The sequence below is a fragment of the Diprion similis genome, chromosome 13, assembly GCF_021155765.1.
Source record: "Diprion similis isolate iyDipSimi1 chromosome 13, iyDipSimi1.1, whole genome shotgun sequence".
Classification (NCBI taxonomy): Eukaryota; Metazoa; Arthropoda; class Insecta; order Hymenoptera; family Diprionidae; genus Diprion; species Diprion similis.
Window position 1 is genome coordinate 7,776,501 of NC_060117.1, and position 15,204 is coordinate 7,791,704.

Here is a 15,204-nt window from a genome sequence, read left to right on the forward strand (position 1 = left end):
TCTTGGTATCCAAGATCAATGATAAAACAACATCCATATAGACGTTGAACGTTTCAACCCATTGGTGTTAAATGTTATAGAGGACCCCCATCAAAAGACTGAAACTTCAACATCTCTCGACGTTTTTTGTCATTGACATTGAATACCAAGCAAAAATCTCTCACTATTTGTGAAGGTATGTACGAATTAGCGAGTTTTCTTAAAAAGAAGGGTTTTGTGAACCCTGATCTCATCTATCCTAGTTATCTCAAACGTCAAGTACTGAGATTGACTAACTTCCCTCGACCTTTGACACGAGAAGACCTATTAAGACAAAGTGGCGTGAGGTTAGCTGTGAGTGTCCAAATCCATTATTTGATCATCGAAGGCATTGCAACCCTTGTCTATCCAAAGTTTGAAGAGGTCCTGCATGCCGCTTTAGCCAGTGCAGTGCGAGGTGTGTCGGACTCCAAGGCGATGACGGAATCCCTGGCATTTGAAAAAAGGGCAATCGGTATGCGTCGGCAGAACCCGTACTCAACAACCGCCTCTCAAGGAACAGGCTTCTGAATCATGCCTTGTAGAAACAGGCTGTGCAGGCACCTCGAGAGATCGAGACACAGAAGGAGAAAGCTATTGATAGAACTGAGTGCAGTGAAGGCTCACCTGACAGTGGAATACAACACAAAGAGTCCTCGGTGCATAGGTATTCAGTCAGTCTTTACTTATATAATTCTCTTCCTCTCCTAGTTTCATACTTTTTCGTTCTACAGAATTTACTGAACATACTCTGGAGAATCGGTATCAAATGAATTTGAGGAATGCAAAATATTATGTCGTTCCAATATTATCTTTTATCAAAGAATGTTGAAGTCTTGACCTTACTGAAATAATAGAGTAATGGATATTCACATTCATTAATGATGTGACCTACTGCATTGACCTGCAATTCCAATATCCATTACCCCAGTATCTCGTATCAATCTACCGCTATCTGACGTTGAATTTCTGAACTGACCTGAAAAAATGGTTTATAGTAGTCCACACGGACCAGTTTAACTCACTTCCAACACCACAATTTTTTACAGTGCATGTTGGTGGTCAGTTTGAATCTCATTTTTAGGGTTCACTCTTTGGGTGATTGAGTGTAACTTCAGGAGTGCCGATACTAGGGTGGCGCAAGAAAACCGACTATTTTTTTTTTCTGAGTCTCGTGTGACAAAATGTTAGTATTTGATGTTTTAAGAGCCCACTCCAAAGGACATGTAAAAAAAAAAATTTTAAGAGGTCACTCCAAATTTTTTAAAATGTCAAAAATCGTCAAAAAATTAAATTAAAACAAATTATATTTTCAGTATTTTGTTTGATTTTTAACCTTTCAAAATTCAAATTTTGAATTGAAATTTTCGGAAACTTATTTTTTTTTGTCTATAAAATTATACCGTAACGAAAAAAAAAAAAATTTCTAACGTTTTAAAAAATGTGGAGCGACCTCTTAAAAATTTTTTTTTCGAACTGTCCTTTGAAGTGGGCTCTTAAAACATCAAAAACTAACATTTTGTCACACGAGACTCGGAAAAAAAAAAAATAGTCGGTTTTTTTTTGCGCCACCCTAGCCGATACGGTCTCTCCTTCGTGACAAAAAGTTGTAATTCATTCATCTCTCTATACGTGTAACTATCCATCAATTGTCAATGACCGATAGACTGAAATGAATTCCAGAAGGTGTGATCATCCATTAGCATAATGTGACTGTACTTCTCGACCTAAAAGCTCGGATGTTTATGTCGAGAATCGCGATTACAATATGACTGGATCAGTTACTGTTCTACATTTGACAAAGTAAACTCGAACTGGTTCCCTTGAGTCGCAACTTCGCTAATTCCATGTGCAATTTTTGGCTTCTGCAAACTTTCTCAAATTCTGTTTATATGGTGAATAGTAAAATCTTTCACGTCTGTTACAGCAGAGAAGAATAACGATGGAAGCTGGAGTAAATATTCTGACCCAGTGTACTGGCTGCTAGGAGATGTTATGTGCTGTGAGACCGTATCGATTCTGCTGAGTGTATTATATAGACCATCCGAGTATAAGTTCAAATGACTCTATATCGTGCAACATTTGTTAAAAGGTTAATTCAGCAGAATAAAAAATAAATTGAGTAGAATAAAGAACGACGGCGCAAGTAAATTACTTATAATTAACATCATAAGACTAATTTTAAGCTCATCTAACAATACAGTAGAAGGTTGTAGGTAAGTGTTATTGTTATCTGAATATCGATTTAGGGTAACACCGTTACCGAAGTTTGACGTTAGATAAATCATAAAATTGATTTAAAGTACGGATCCATCAATCAAAACTTATTCAAACTCGAATAATTAACCCTTTCAGTCACACATTTTTCAACTCAATATTTTGGCCTGAAATTTGTTAAGCGCGGGTTTTTGGGGTCGCTAATCACGAATCTGACGTCAGAATTTGATAATTTCTAAATCCAAGATGGCGGATTCAATATGGCGGAGATAAAATCGAAAAAACCTATAAAAATTCGATGATTCTGGCTGAAACTTATTACTCGGGTTTTTTGGGGTTATACGGAATTTTTTTTAAAGGGTTAAAGAATGTTACGGCGAACGCTGTTAGTTAAAGTAGCCATTAACGATCTTTATACAATCCACATTCAAGTCACCTTCAACAGTCGAAAGAATACAATTTTTTATTCGAAAAGACAAAAGACTGCGCATTCGATCCGTAAAGTTGAAAAACAAGTCAGGAAAGAATCATTCCGTCTACTAGTGATGTAACGAATTTATAATTTTTTAAGTATTCGCGAATACCAAGCTGATCCGAAGCAAGCAGATTGTTTGTTTGATTATTAAACGACAAATTGGTAACAGAAACAAATTAATTTTGAGGTTAGAGCGTGATTCAAATGTGAAAAAAAAAAAATTTTGTAGTAAAAGTTCAGTATCAAAATAATGTTTTTTTGCTTATTTATTATTATTTTCATAATTTTTCTAAGCAAAATATGATGGAAGTATTTGTGACAATCGCATTCGCAAAATATTCGCACGTTTATAACGAATGCGGATACGAATGCGAATGTAAAAAAATGTGCAAATATTCGTTACACATCACACTACTGTAGACCTAAAATAGCTATTTATGTGGCATGCCCGTAAACCGCCTGTTTTTTGGCAAGGATAAAGATTTCAGGACGAGCTGAAGGCGAGCCGGAAGCTAGTACTGAAATTATCCGAGTCAAAAAACGGTTTACGGGCATGCCATATACAATATTTTTTACGGTATGGGCATTGAAAAGCAAAACGAAGAGTGAGGTTATGTCGCGATCTGTTCGACGAAGCTACTTTATTCGGCAGTTTGGGATGCGCACTTCGAACTGCGCATGAAAACTGCGGAATAAAGACTTTATTCCGCAACTTTGTTTACTGCCATATAAAGCGTCACTTTACAGAACGAAAACTGCCACAAAAAGTGGACTTTTCAATGCCCATGCCGTAAAAAGATATTTTTTGAACTACGTAAATGCGCCGCATCTATACCACCAAGTTGGCGTGTGTTGAATTCATTAAAATCGGCTAGACTGTAACAAGGAAGAGAGACGAGGGTGAATTTGACGAGAAGTTTCTGGAAAAGGGAACTTAACTTTTGCATTATATGACATTTTTCGCTGCGTTCGAGTTTTGACAAAGACAATTTGAAAAACTACACGCGATTATTGAATGGAGAAACAATCGTATTCAGACCAATTTGCACGAGTCAACCCGACTTAAAACCGTGACACAAGAATTTAATTATCATCAATAAATTTATCTAAATTTCCAAATTATCAGTTTTTGTCAGCTGAAATTAGCAATTTTTTCAATTTTCCACGAAATTAGCATTCGGCTGATTTCACTCGCGGCATTTGAACCTACGTTACGTTACGTTCGTCTTATCTGCTTCTTTAAACAAACTTGTTTATGCTGAAAAGAGTGAAAATATGTTTGTATGGATTATTTATTTATAAATTTTTACACTTATTTTTATAAAACAACGCACGGAGAAGGCTGATCACGACTAACGTCTGTTTTCTACGCTAAATTTTAATAACTAACAAATATTACGGATTCAAAATGGCCACAAATTTTTGGAAAAAAAATTCCACGACTTTTCCACATATTTTCCATGACCTAAAACTTAGTTTTCCCCGAGATTTTCCAAGTTCTAGTAACCTCTGTGAAGTTGGCAACCCATTTTTTGAAATTCATTTTTTGAACCCTTATTGACTGGAACTATTTTCGAACTCTAGAACTCTTTGAGTAAATTTCAGAAACCTGTAAAAAAAAAAATCATTTTTCCCAAAATGTGGTGCCAACTTCACAAAGATGTTCTAGTAAGTTACTAAGACCTAAATCTTTCGATTCATTAACTCTATATTCGGTTAAAATTCAATTCGAATTGAAGAAAAATATAATCTACAAAAAAGTCGGTTCAAGCCAATTTTTTTTCTCGAGAAAAAACGGTAAACTCGTTACCTCAAAAAATCATTTCTAATTCCCATGAAAGAAAATTGATGTCGTCACTTTTGTCCATGACTAAATTAAAAATCCCCAGACAATTCCACGTTTTCCGTGACTCCTTTTAAATTCCCTGACATTTCCAGGTTTTCCAGATTTTCCGGGTATGTGGCCACCCCGTTATCCTTGATCAATGGAATCCCGTATTTTCTACAAGCTTGATGACGCGTTTACGTCGAGTGACGTAGTATACAATTGTGCTGGGCATGCATCATTATGTAAATAGAGTTTACAGTGAGTCAGTGCCCGCAAGAAACAAGATTCTATCCGCTCTATGGTAGGATATTTGAATTGTGTAAATCGCAACTTTTCTACCGTTTCCGTATTCCTTAGTATCGTTTCCTTCGTGTGAATAGTTCGAAGTTGAAAATGAATTAGAAAACGTCGTGATATTTACCACAAAAGCAGATGCATTTTCTAATTTTCAATTTTCACGAATGATCAAAAAATCTCAACACATCTTCGAATTCCAGAAATGTATTTCTTAAAAAATATACCAAAGAAGTATATGAGTAACGACTATAAATACTATAGGATGGCGCAAAAAAAACGATTTTTTTTTTTATTTTTTTTTTTTTGAGTCTCGTGTGACAAAATGTTAGTTTTTGATGTTTTAAGAGCCCACTCCAAAGGACAGTTAAAAAAAAAAAATTTTAAGAGGTTGCTCCACATTTTTTAAAACGTTAGAAATTTTTTTTTCTCGTTACGGTATAATTTTTATAGACAAAAAAAAAATAAGTTTCCGAAAGTTTCAGTTCAAAATTTGAATTTTCAAAGGTCGCTCATAATTTTTTTTCAATTTTTTGGTGCATTTCTTTAGATCTTTTCGAGCGACCTTTTAATATTCATATTAAAAGTTCATAATTTTTTTTTCTTTAATTTAGTAAGAAAGAATCGATAACAATACACCACGACATGAATTAAAAATCAAACAAAATACTGAAAATATAATTTTTTTAATTTAATTTTTTGACGATTTTTCACATGTAAAAAAATCTGGAGAGACCTCTTAAAATTTTTTTTTTGAGCTGTCCTTTGAAGTGGGCTCTTAAAACATGAAAAACTAACATTTTGTCACACGAGACTCAAAAAAAAAAAAAAATAGTCGGATTTTGTGCGCCACCCTAATATACATGTATTGTAACTTAACTGAATTCTTTCATTTATAGCTGAATTTGAGTTCCATTCTCGCTTATCGATATATATATATATATATATATATATATATATATATATGAGAACAAGATATCAGCTCCATAAAAAAAAAAAAACAAGTTTCTCCAAATTTTCATCGGAAGCCGAACAAGTAGAGAAGGAAGAAAGTAGGAAAAATTGTTACCCCAATTATGCGTGCGTATTATATGTAATACATGTGTATCTTATTCTTGGGGACATACTTTTTCACAAATCGAATAAGAATAAGCATAATCCAATCTAATGGTGTCACTTTAGGCTCAGTCCGTATAAAGACTGATATTCTTTCTCACTATACCCTTAGGTGAAAATGTCGTGCAGTGAATAGACGAGAAATCAATATATATACAGGTTGGACATAGATATATTCGTAATGCATTATTGTAACGTCGGAATAATTTATAATTTTTTTTTAAACAGTGTGAGAATTTTTTTTACCTCAGTTGTGATGTTTTTTTTTTTTTTTTTTTTTTGGGTTTTGTTCAGTGAATTAACTTAAATTAATTTAAAGTATATATATAAAAAGTATTATTTTGTGATTTTGAAATTGTTTGAAATTCAGTAAATCCGAGTAAACCGAGTATAAAACAAAAAAAGTTACGTATTTTGAAATCTCGGTTCGTTCAAAATCGTTGTGCAATGAAAAAAATCGTCATCTTTTTCCCAATATTTCGTTACGATAACGTTCGGAACCTTAAAATGACTGTACAGAAAGTACAGTTGTTTCTTTCAGATGTTTTCAGAAAATCATTTAACAGAATACAAAATGCATATTTTTTTGTTAACGTTGAAAAATTTTGTGAGAGCTAAAATCGAAGAGTATTTCACAAATTTATATATCTGAGAATCGTTATTTTTTGTTTGATAAAAGTGTTGTGAAAAGTATGACGAAAATCGGATTTGTAGAATGTTTGTTTTTGCTGGCTTAGATTATTAGCTATACGTTATCGAAATTCCATAAAGGACGGTCGAAGAATGGTGCTACCTAGACGTTAACGCGTTTCTGGGTTAAAAGAAATTGCGAGGCAGTTCACGTTCACCTCGTTGTTGGGGAAAGAAGTATCGGACATCATATATATATATATATATATATATATATATATACTCTTATGGCACATTTACAAATTGCCAGGTCCATGCTTCGAGTAACGGTCGATAGTCGATGCAGCTTGTGATGTTTGTCGATGACTGCAACGACGTACACGTATATAAACGTTCGAAATGAGAAAAGTACACTCTTAGGAACTAGATGCTGGAGAGTAAGGAGTTGATGAATGTAAAATGCAGTGGTGCTCAACTTTGGCGCGCTATTTTGAATAAAACGATCGTACAATCGTCAGAATTCCATATCACGGAAATCGAGGATTTGCAAAAGGGCGGAAAGATTGTATTCATTCATCGAATTGAAGAGATTGAAAGAAACGTGTGAAGATTATTATTGTTCTCGATGGCGTTTGATTTTTTCACGTGTTTTTTGTTCTATGTTGTGGATTTTTCGGGTGTATATTTCATGGTGTAACAATTATTGATTTAATAGAAAGTTCATACATCGAGTTGTAGATAATGAAAATGGAGTTTATTCGACCCCATTTTTTCAAAGAATCTTACAACTTAGGCGCAAGGAAAAAGATGAATTAGAAAATACTAATTCAATTTTCAATATTAATATTAAAATAGTCTATTTTTTACCGTATTTTTATGCAGTATCATTAAACTAATCAACGTTTTCAGGATTAACTGAGGGGTTATGGAACAAATTGATCTCAGGGGGGACGTTGGAGAATTCATTTCCAAACACGAAACTGACGAGGGTGAAGCTGTTTAGTATATTCCCGTGATACAATTCTCGGTAGAATCGTTATTTCGCAAATTGAAATTGTATCAAATTCGATAAATGGTGACGATGCAGAAGATACTCATATTTTTTTTAGACTAAACTCGTCCAAAGTAATTCTAAAATGATCCAACAATATAATTGTTCCAAAAGGAATTAAACATTCGAGCCTTTGATGTAGATTGAAATTGATAAATTTAGACATTTTTTTCTTTGCGTTATGATGAATATATCCACTTACTGCAATTAAACTTAAAGTATTACTAAAATCGCAGTGTTTAAACCTGTTTCATCATTTCCATTTCCATTTTTTTTTTTTATCTCCTATTTCGCATAATCCTTGACCGATTACAAGGTTGTCTTTTCTTAATTTTTGACAAAAACTTTAAAAGAACAAAGATTTCGAAATATGAGTATGTTTTGTTTCGTTAAAGCGTATTGAATTCCAAACAATTCAAAAATTGCGAAATAACGGTTCTTCCATAGCATGAATCGTTACGATACGTTACCAACTTCACTATGATGACTGATTCCAACCGTTACTTTAACCGAAATTTCAAAAACAAAACAGCAACGCATGTTTCCAAACGACGATCAGCGGCAAATATCGCTTCACGATCCTCGACAATCGTAGAAACGGCTATATTCTGTTCTACTCCGCAATCTAACAATATAAATATCGAATCGCCCATGGACGTATGTAATATGTATTCCAGGACAATGCGAGAGGCGAGAAGGGCGGAGGGGGGGGGGGGGGGGGGGGGATAGCGATTGGCGAACGGCTGTGAAGCGACTGCATAAGTGTGTGTTTATGTGTTAATACGCGAGCAGCAGGCGGCAGCCTGCGTGTGTCATGTACCTGCACGGAGGTAATTATAACGGTAAAAACGTCATATTTCAGGGTTAACGTCCCGATCAGAGAGGCATCATCGATGCGTCGAGGGCCTACGAAGAGCGCTTTGATTTCAATCGTGCGCCAAAAATGGAAATCTGTGAGATTAAAGGCCAGTCAACAAACAAGTGTCAGGCAGACGCCCACCGGGCACGGGCCACAGCTGGTGTTTTTTGAAGAGAGTGTATTTCTATGCTCACCTCTTTTGTTTCTTCCGAATTTCCGTTCACTCATTAAACTGTTCAACTTTATCACTACTTTCGCACTTTATTATATACACATACACTTTACAGCACTGATAACCTTACTTCATTCACGATATTGACAGGAGTGCGCGGCCAGCGCGGATCCGACTGTCACCTCGATTATTTTGTCCACTTGTCACTACGTCCAGTCTAGCTTTGCGCCGTTGCCGATATCGCCTCGATCCGATTTCTGGCCGACGTTCGATTGTCGATAGTCGTTTGTCGGCGCGCGAAACTCTCTTGACTGGTCTCGATGCTGTCGCATCTATATTTCACCAATTCTAATCCCCCCCCCCCCCTGCGGCTCGTTCCGTTCTGTGCAGTGTTGCCAACTGCCGTGGAAAATATATCGCTATATCAACTTATTCAAATATCACTAGATACTACAAACTCGGAAATCTCCCCTACTGGGCAAAATAATTGACCAATAATCTACACAATAATTAGATTGCACCGACAAATTCACATTACATCGATGAAAATAACTGCAACGATTTATTTATTATAAGTTTTTTTTAGTTATTGAAGAACTCCACAAAGTAGCATTCCGGCATAATGGCCATTACGTGAACGTCATTGCCTATCGACTGTTAAAGACGGTTACTCCAAAGATCCTTTTTGGGTTACTCTAGTCGTGTTTTATGTTTTATATGAGGTTGCGTGTTGAACGGCTCCCATCGATAAAGAAGCTACCGTAACGCTAACACGACTTCTTATGACCCCAGGCTCACTGGCCTACTTACCGGCCGAGTATTAGTCTCGAAAATTTTCCCAGGGATAATCGTTTTTAAATTCTCCCATCAACATGTCTCACAAACCTAGCCTGTGATCTGAATTGTCATTCAGTAGTCTTTAGTTTTTCTGCTCAACTAAACTTGGTGAAATTTTGTTTCACACATTTCTAGGGAATTTCTAGCGATGGCAGTTCAGTTAAAAATAGGAATAGGAATAGGTCCGAAGTTCCATCGCTACGGGATCACAGTCTGATCCAAGGAACATCGGAATTGAGACAAAATAATTTTGTTGGGTAACAATGGCGGACGAAGAGCTACCAGCGGGCTGGGAAAAACGGTTGAGCAGAACGACTGGTGTGTTGATTGTTGAGAAATCAGAATGAAATTCAATAACTTATACATCGTAAAAGACGTATGGCATATACTCGTTGAATATTCCTCGGGAGTTTGGCAACAGAGTTCAAGTTCCAACGGTGTGGGCGCGTCGCAGAAACTCGCCTTACCGGCGTTTGTGACGTTGCCACTGCGCTTTACAGCTACGAAAAATGACCGATCATTGCTCGCCGCATTCCTGCCATCGATTTCAGCCACCCTAAAGCTCCTTTTCACCCTCAGAAATTCCCACGGAACCGAAATGCTTCGGGCATTTTCCTCCAAGCCATTCAATCGTCCCGATTTCCCGTTATATTTCCCCTTACGATAGTGTCAACAAAGTGATTCTTAACCCTCCCTAAAGGCGCATTGCGTCTAACAGATATCTATTAAAAATTAGGCCGAAATAAATGCGTTCGTCGCTAGATTGCCGCACGCTGTAAAAAGCATTTGAAAATTTTATTATCTCTAATTTTTGTTTGAATATTTATACTTATTTTTTAACTTTGTAAAGAATTTCACGCAGACGAAATGTTTCTTCTTGAAAAAAAAGGGACAAATTAGTTGCCAACTGGTGTAAAATTTCTCCACACTTTTGCAAAAGCAACGATATTTTGCAACAATTTGTTCGTAGTTTTAGTTATTGTAAAATTGTTATTTCAAATTTTAATAAATCAATCGTTGACTGAGAAACAATCTATTTGCAGGCCAACATTACTACTTGAATATTTATACAAAAGAGAGTCAGTGGGATGTACCTGACAAACCAGCAGAGGGACCTAAGGAAGTGCAGTGCTCGCACCTGCTAGTGAAACATGCTGGCTCTCGACGGCCCTCGTCGTGGCGGGAAGAAAATATTACCAGAACTAAGGAAGAAGCGCTAGAACTTGTCAAGTGTAAGTCAGGAGAAGGTCGTGATAATTTGTAATTTGAAAAGCATCGTTTTACATAATTTAAGCTTTGCTTCTTACATTTTTCCTTCCTGTTTTACCAATCTTGTGTTTTATTCTCAACCAACATTGTGTTCTACTTTACTCGAAATCTCAGGTGTTTATATAAAGAATATTTTCCAACTGATCAATATTTGAAATTGATTCAAAATTTATGAAAACTTGTTAGTTTAAAGAAATTATATGAAGCTAATCCGATCAACGATATTCGTCATTTTTATCTTCAATGTTTTTCCGATTCAATTTTATCGTCTCAGCCTCTATACGCAGTAAAGTATAGCACGTTCGTACTTTATTCCGAGTATCTGAAAACTATTAAATGTCTACAGTATTGAAATTTTTTTTTTCACACAATATTAACAAAAAATAAGTAAAATTCGAAGTAATAATGTTTCTGACGGATTTCGGTTTTTATTTCCACAGCATATAGAGAGCAGATCGTTTCCGGTAAAGCAACGTTCGCTGAACTTGCGTCAAAATACAGTGATTGCAGTTCTGCAAAACGTGGTGGCGACCTTGGACCGTTCGGTAGAGGTGCGATGCAGAAACCATTCGAGCAGGCTGCGTTTGCTCTTAGAGTTGGAAAGCTCTCGACTCCTGTTCACACGGACAGTGGCGTGCACATAATTCATCGCACGGCTTAATCGATCGTCTAGACCGTATCTGCTGCTAAGAAATTAACGAATTATTGTATCATCACTAATAGATTCATTGAACTATTCATTTTTAATATTAATCAACTAGTCTAATTGTAGTAGCCAAGATACCGAATCACTCAAAAATATTCTTATAATAGTTTAATCCTCCAAATTGCCCGCTGAAATAATTTCAGGATGATATTAACTCCTTCTACCGAGTCACCAGCGAGTGTAACAATATTTACTTCCGCCTAGTGTGTATGAAAACGATTATTGAAAAGTAAAAATTAGTAATAAATTATTCCGAATGATTTCAAGCAATTGCACCACATTCCAATTTTTCAGATTCAAATAAAATTCGTAAAAAGTAATTTAATCCAAAGATGTTGCACTTTCAATTTACCAATTGGCAGTTTTGTATTTCTTTTTTGTTGGTTTCAACTTATTTTCTATCGGCTGTAAAATGAAATTAATGTTTCACTTGCAATGATTCCAATTGTTGCTTCTTCACTGTGAGAAAAATTTTGCAGAGAAAAGTTTAAAAAACTTATTTTTATTTTACTTTTCATAAAAAATATTGTTATTGGAATGCCTAAAATACGTGTAAATAAAATGTTTAGCTCAATGAATTTGAAGCATCACCGGCTGAAGTTGAATTGACATTCAAAACAGCAAAACATCCGTTTAGTAATAATAATTTATGCTGATTAACATATGGGAGGAATTTGTAATTTGTGAATTTACTTTGTAATAGGCTAGTGTTCAGTTCGTAATCATGTCCATTTGTATAGTTGTTATCCTTAATATCATGAAATTTTTCTTAAATCTGTGCACCTGGGATATATTATGTTTGTGTTTATATAAGTTATAACTAAACTAAGTAAAATAAATCGTATTTACTTTGTTATTACGACCTCAACACTGTCTATCGCGATTTTTCCTTTTTGCGTTAAGAAAATATTCTTTCTGAATGAAGAAAAAAAACAAAAATAACAAATTTCAGGATCACAGTTTTGATCTTCAAGTGATTGAATCTGAAACAAAAAGTTTTTTAAACTCAGTTTTACTTCGTTACTTGAAAAAATTCTATTTCAAACAATTTTGACAATATCAAAAAATGTCGAAGAGCTTTTTTGTGTAAAATGACTTCTTTCTCTTTTTTTTCAACACTTTTTCTAAGTATCAAACTGAAAGAGTTATTGACGAAAAACTGAAACTCTTAAACTAAATGGTTAACTAAACTTTTGCGGCTAGCTTAGTTACACAAATATACACACAAAAAAATACTATTCGTCAAAGTTTACGCATTTTGAAATTTTTTCTGCGTCAGATGTCAGGTTTCCTTCACTATATTATTTGAAAATTAGATCAACTACGCGCAAACGAATATCAGAATCCAAATTTATGTAAAAACAATCGCCAAATTTTTCCGCCCCACCCCCCAAATCAACTTTAAATAATTAGAAAACAATTGCCTAATTTTTCATGAGCAAAAAAAATTAAATTATTTCTGTGCCTGGATTGAGTTAATTATTTTACTATCGAATGACTGACGCAAAAAACTGATGAATTGTTACTTTTTTTTTTGTTCATACGTTTCCCATTTTTTTTAAATTTCTGAAAAGCAAAAATGTGTTCGACTGAAGTTCTAGTTTCATATCTTAACTTCAAAATGACGTTTGGTTTTTTTGGTTCACACCAGCCGTTCAGACGGAAGGCTGCCCACCGCTAAAAAAAAGGTTTTTCATTCAACCAGCGGCCACGAGCACCATTTTGAATATTTTTTGATAAAAAAAATTGCATAATCATATGAGGCTGTCCTCGACAATTCAGCAAGCCTCCAGACGACAATATTCTTGATTTACTTCGTGATTTTTTTCTGTTGTTACCCTTGCTCTGAAACATTTTTCTGAATATTTTCAAATTTTTCGGAAGAACCGTTTCTGAGTTACGATTTTTTTAAATTTGAAAAATTCACATAACTTGTATGACCAACGTAGAACAGTCTTCCGCCGGCGAGAAAATAGGTCAAATTTTTCTTATATTCTTTTCACCTAATCAAAACCTTTTTCTTACTCTTGGCACGCAGTAAAATGAATATTACATGAAATTGATATTTTTTTTAAACGACCGTTTGAATTCAGATTTTTTCTACTCTTACAGTTCAAAAATAGTATTGGTACATCTATGGATGAATAAAAGTCGTGGGTTTAGTCTTTTGATTAGGTGAAAAAAATATAAGAAGAACGAGCGGGAGACTATTCTACGATAGTCATACAATTTTTGTGAACTTTTTCAAAATGGTTGTTTTTTTTTCGGATTTAAAAAATCGTAACTCAGAAACGGTTGTTCCGAAAAATCTGAAAAAATTCAGAAAAATGTTTCAGAGCAAGGATAACAACAAAAATCAAAAAGCAAATCAAATTGACATGGACAGCCCCATATACTTGAATATGAGTTAATTTATATACAAAAAAGTAATAGTATAAGTGTAAGAGAATCGCGAAAAAAAAAATCTGGGTTTTTTTTTGGTCTCTAATGCACTTATCCCCCTTAGGGGGGGTGGACGATTTAAATGGTATAATTGGTTTGTTGTCAATGATCGAGTAATTGAATTATAACAGTTGTCGACTAGCTATAGTTACAGTTCAGATCGTGCTGTGATAGTGTGCCAAAGAGTGCAGCGTAATCTTTCTCTAAAAAAGTTTCTTTCCCGTGTTGGACTTGACTTAAGTAAGATATGTACCAGCGGTGCGAAAATACCCTAGATCGGTGGTGATTAATTGTTGTAACGTTGAATCTGCGTGGGAAAAAAATTAGCGGGACTTTAAACAACTGACACCGCGACTCTACGCGATGCCACTACCAAACAGGGTAGCGTTCGCCAGAAAAATAATTCCCTAACAATATAGGGATTTCTTTAGACAGTTGGTACACGTCTCACTTAAAGGCTTTGACCTCGAAGAAAATGGCGTGTCGTATGAGTTCTAGGCATACCATGGGTTCAGAGATGTGCCGACTGAATCGGTAAAGATGAAAAGACGCAGGGTGAAAAGTGACTGTAAGATTTTGTTAAAAGAACATCAGGTTTGGATGACGCAACACCAAACTCAAAATTGGTGTCGACCGGTGTTATCTATGAAAAAAAAACGACGATAATCTATAAAAAAAAAGTACGATAATTTACAAAAAAAATTCAATGCCAAGACGGCAAAACTACGAAAGTGTCCGAATTTCACTACTTAATCGTAAAATCAAATTTTTAGTTGGACGTAAGATTTATGTCCTCCAGGGCAAGCCTGCAGTAAGAAAGTTTACGAATGATTAACCGTTTCGCCGTTCAAAATACAAAAATGAGTTTACTCGTAGTTTTATTTAATTTCTGCACCGTAACATTCAACTGAATTTTACGGTCATAATACCTACCTTTTACGTAATGCGTACCACGTTACGGATGTCCAAAATGAGAGAAAAAAAAACCAAGTTTCGAAATGCGGTTAAGCATGTTCTGAGAAAAACCGAAAAAAACGTGGCCATCGCAGGAACATCTCGTAGATATCCTGTATTTCAACTTTTTTACTGCTAACGCGACGGTCGTCAATAGATATAGACATTTGGAAAGAATATGTTAGTCAGTAAAAGTATAACTATGAGACAAGTAGTAAAGATTTATCGTATTAACTATCTTTAACGTTTACTAACTTCGTTTATTCCTGTCTAGACGCTGGTTACTATAGTTTCTTTACACTTGTCTAGATGATGCATAACTTTTATTACAACTTA

General features: G+C 35.0%; 2 protein-coding genes across 2 annotated transcripts in view; one reads left to right on the forward strand and one right to left on the reverse strand.

The window, feature by feature from the left end:
* The window catches only part of LOC124414130 (ecotropic viral integration site 5 ortholog), a 43,804-nt gene extending 34,852 nt beyond the window's left edge, over positions 1–8,952 (reverse strand). Inside the window, exon 1 of the transcript XR_006929925.1 lies at positions 8,683–8,952. The gene's annotated coding sequence lies outside the window, so the exon portion shown is untranslated. The remainder of the gene's footprint in view (positions 1–8,682) is intronic.
* Positions 8,953–9,670: 718 nt separating this feature from the next.
* On the forward strand, positions 9,671–12,328 carry LOC124414138 (putative peptidyl-prolyl cis-trans isomerase dodo). Its single transcript, XM_046895082.1, has 3 exons — positions 9,671–9,815; positions 10,541–10,729; positions 11,207–12,328. The coding sequence occupies exons 1-3, from the start codon at positions 9,761–9,763 to the stop codon at positions 11,425–11,427; spliced, it is 465 nt and encodes a 154-aa protein (XP_046751038.1). The 5' UTR covers positions 9,671–9,760; the 3' UTR covers positions 11,428–12,328.
* Positions 12,329–15,204: the final 2,876 nt, after the last annotated feature.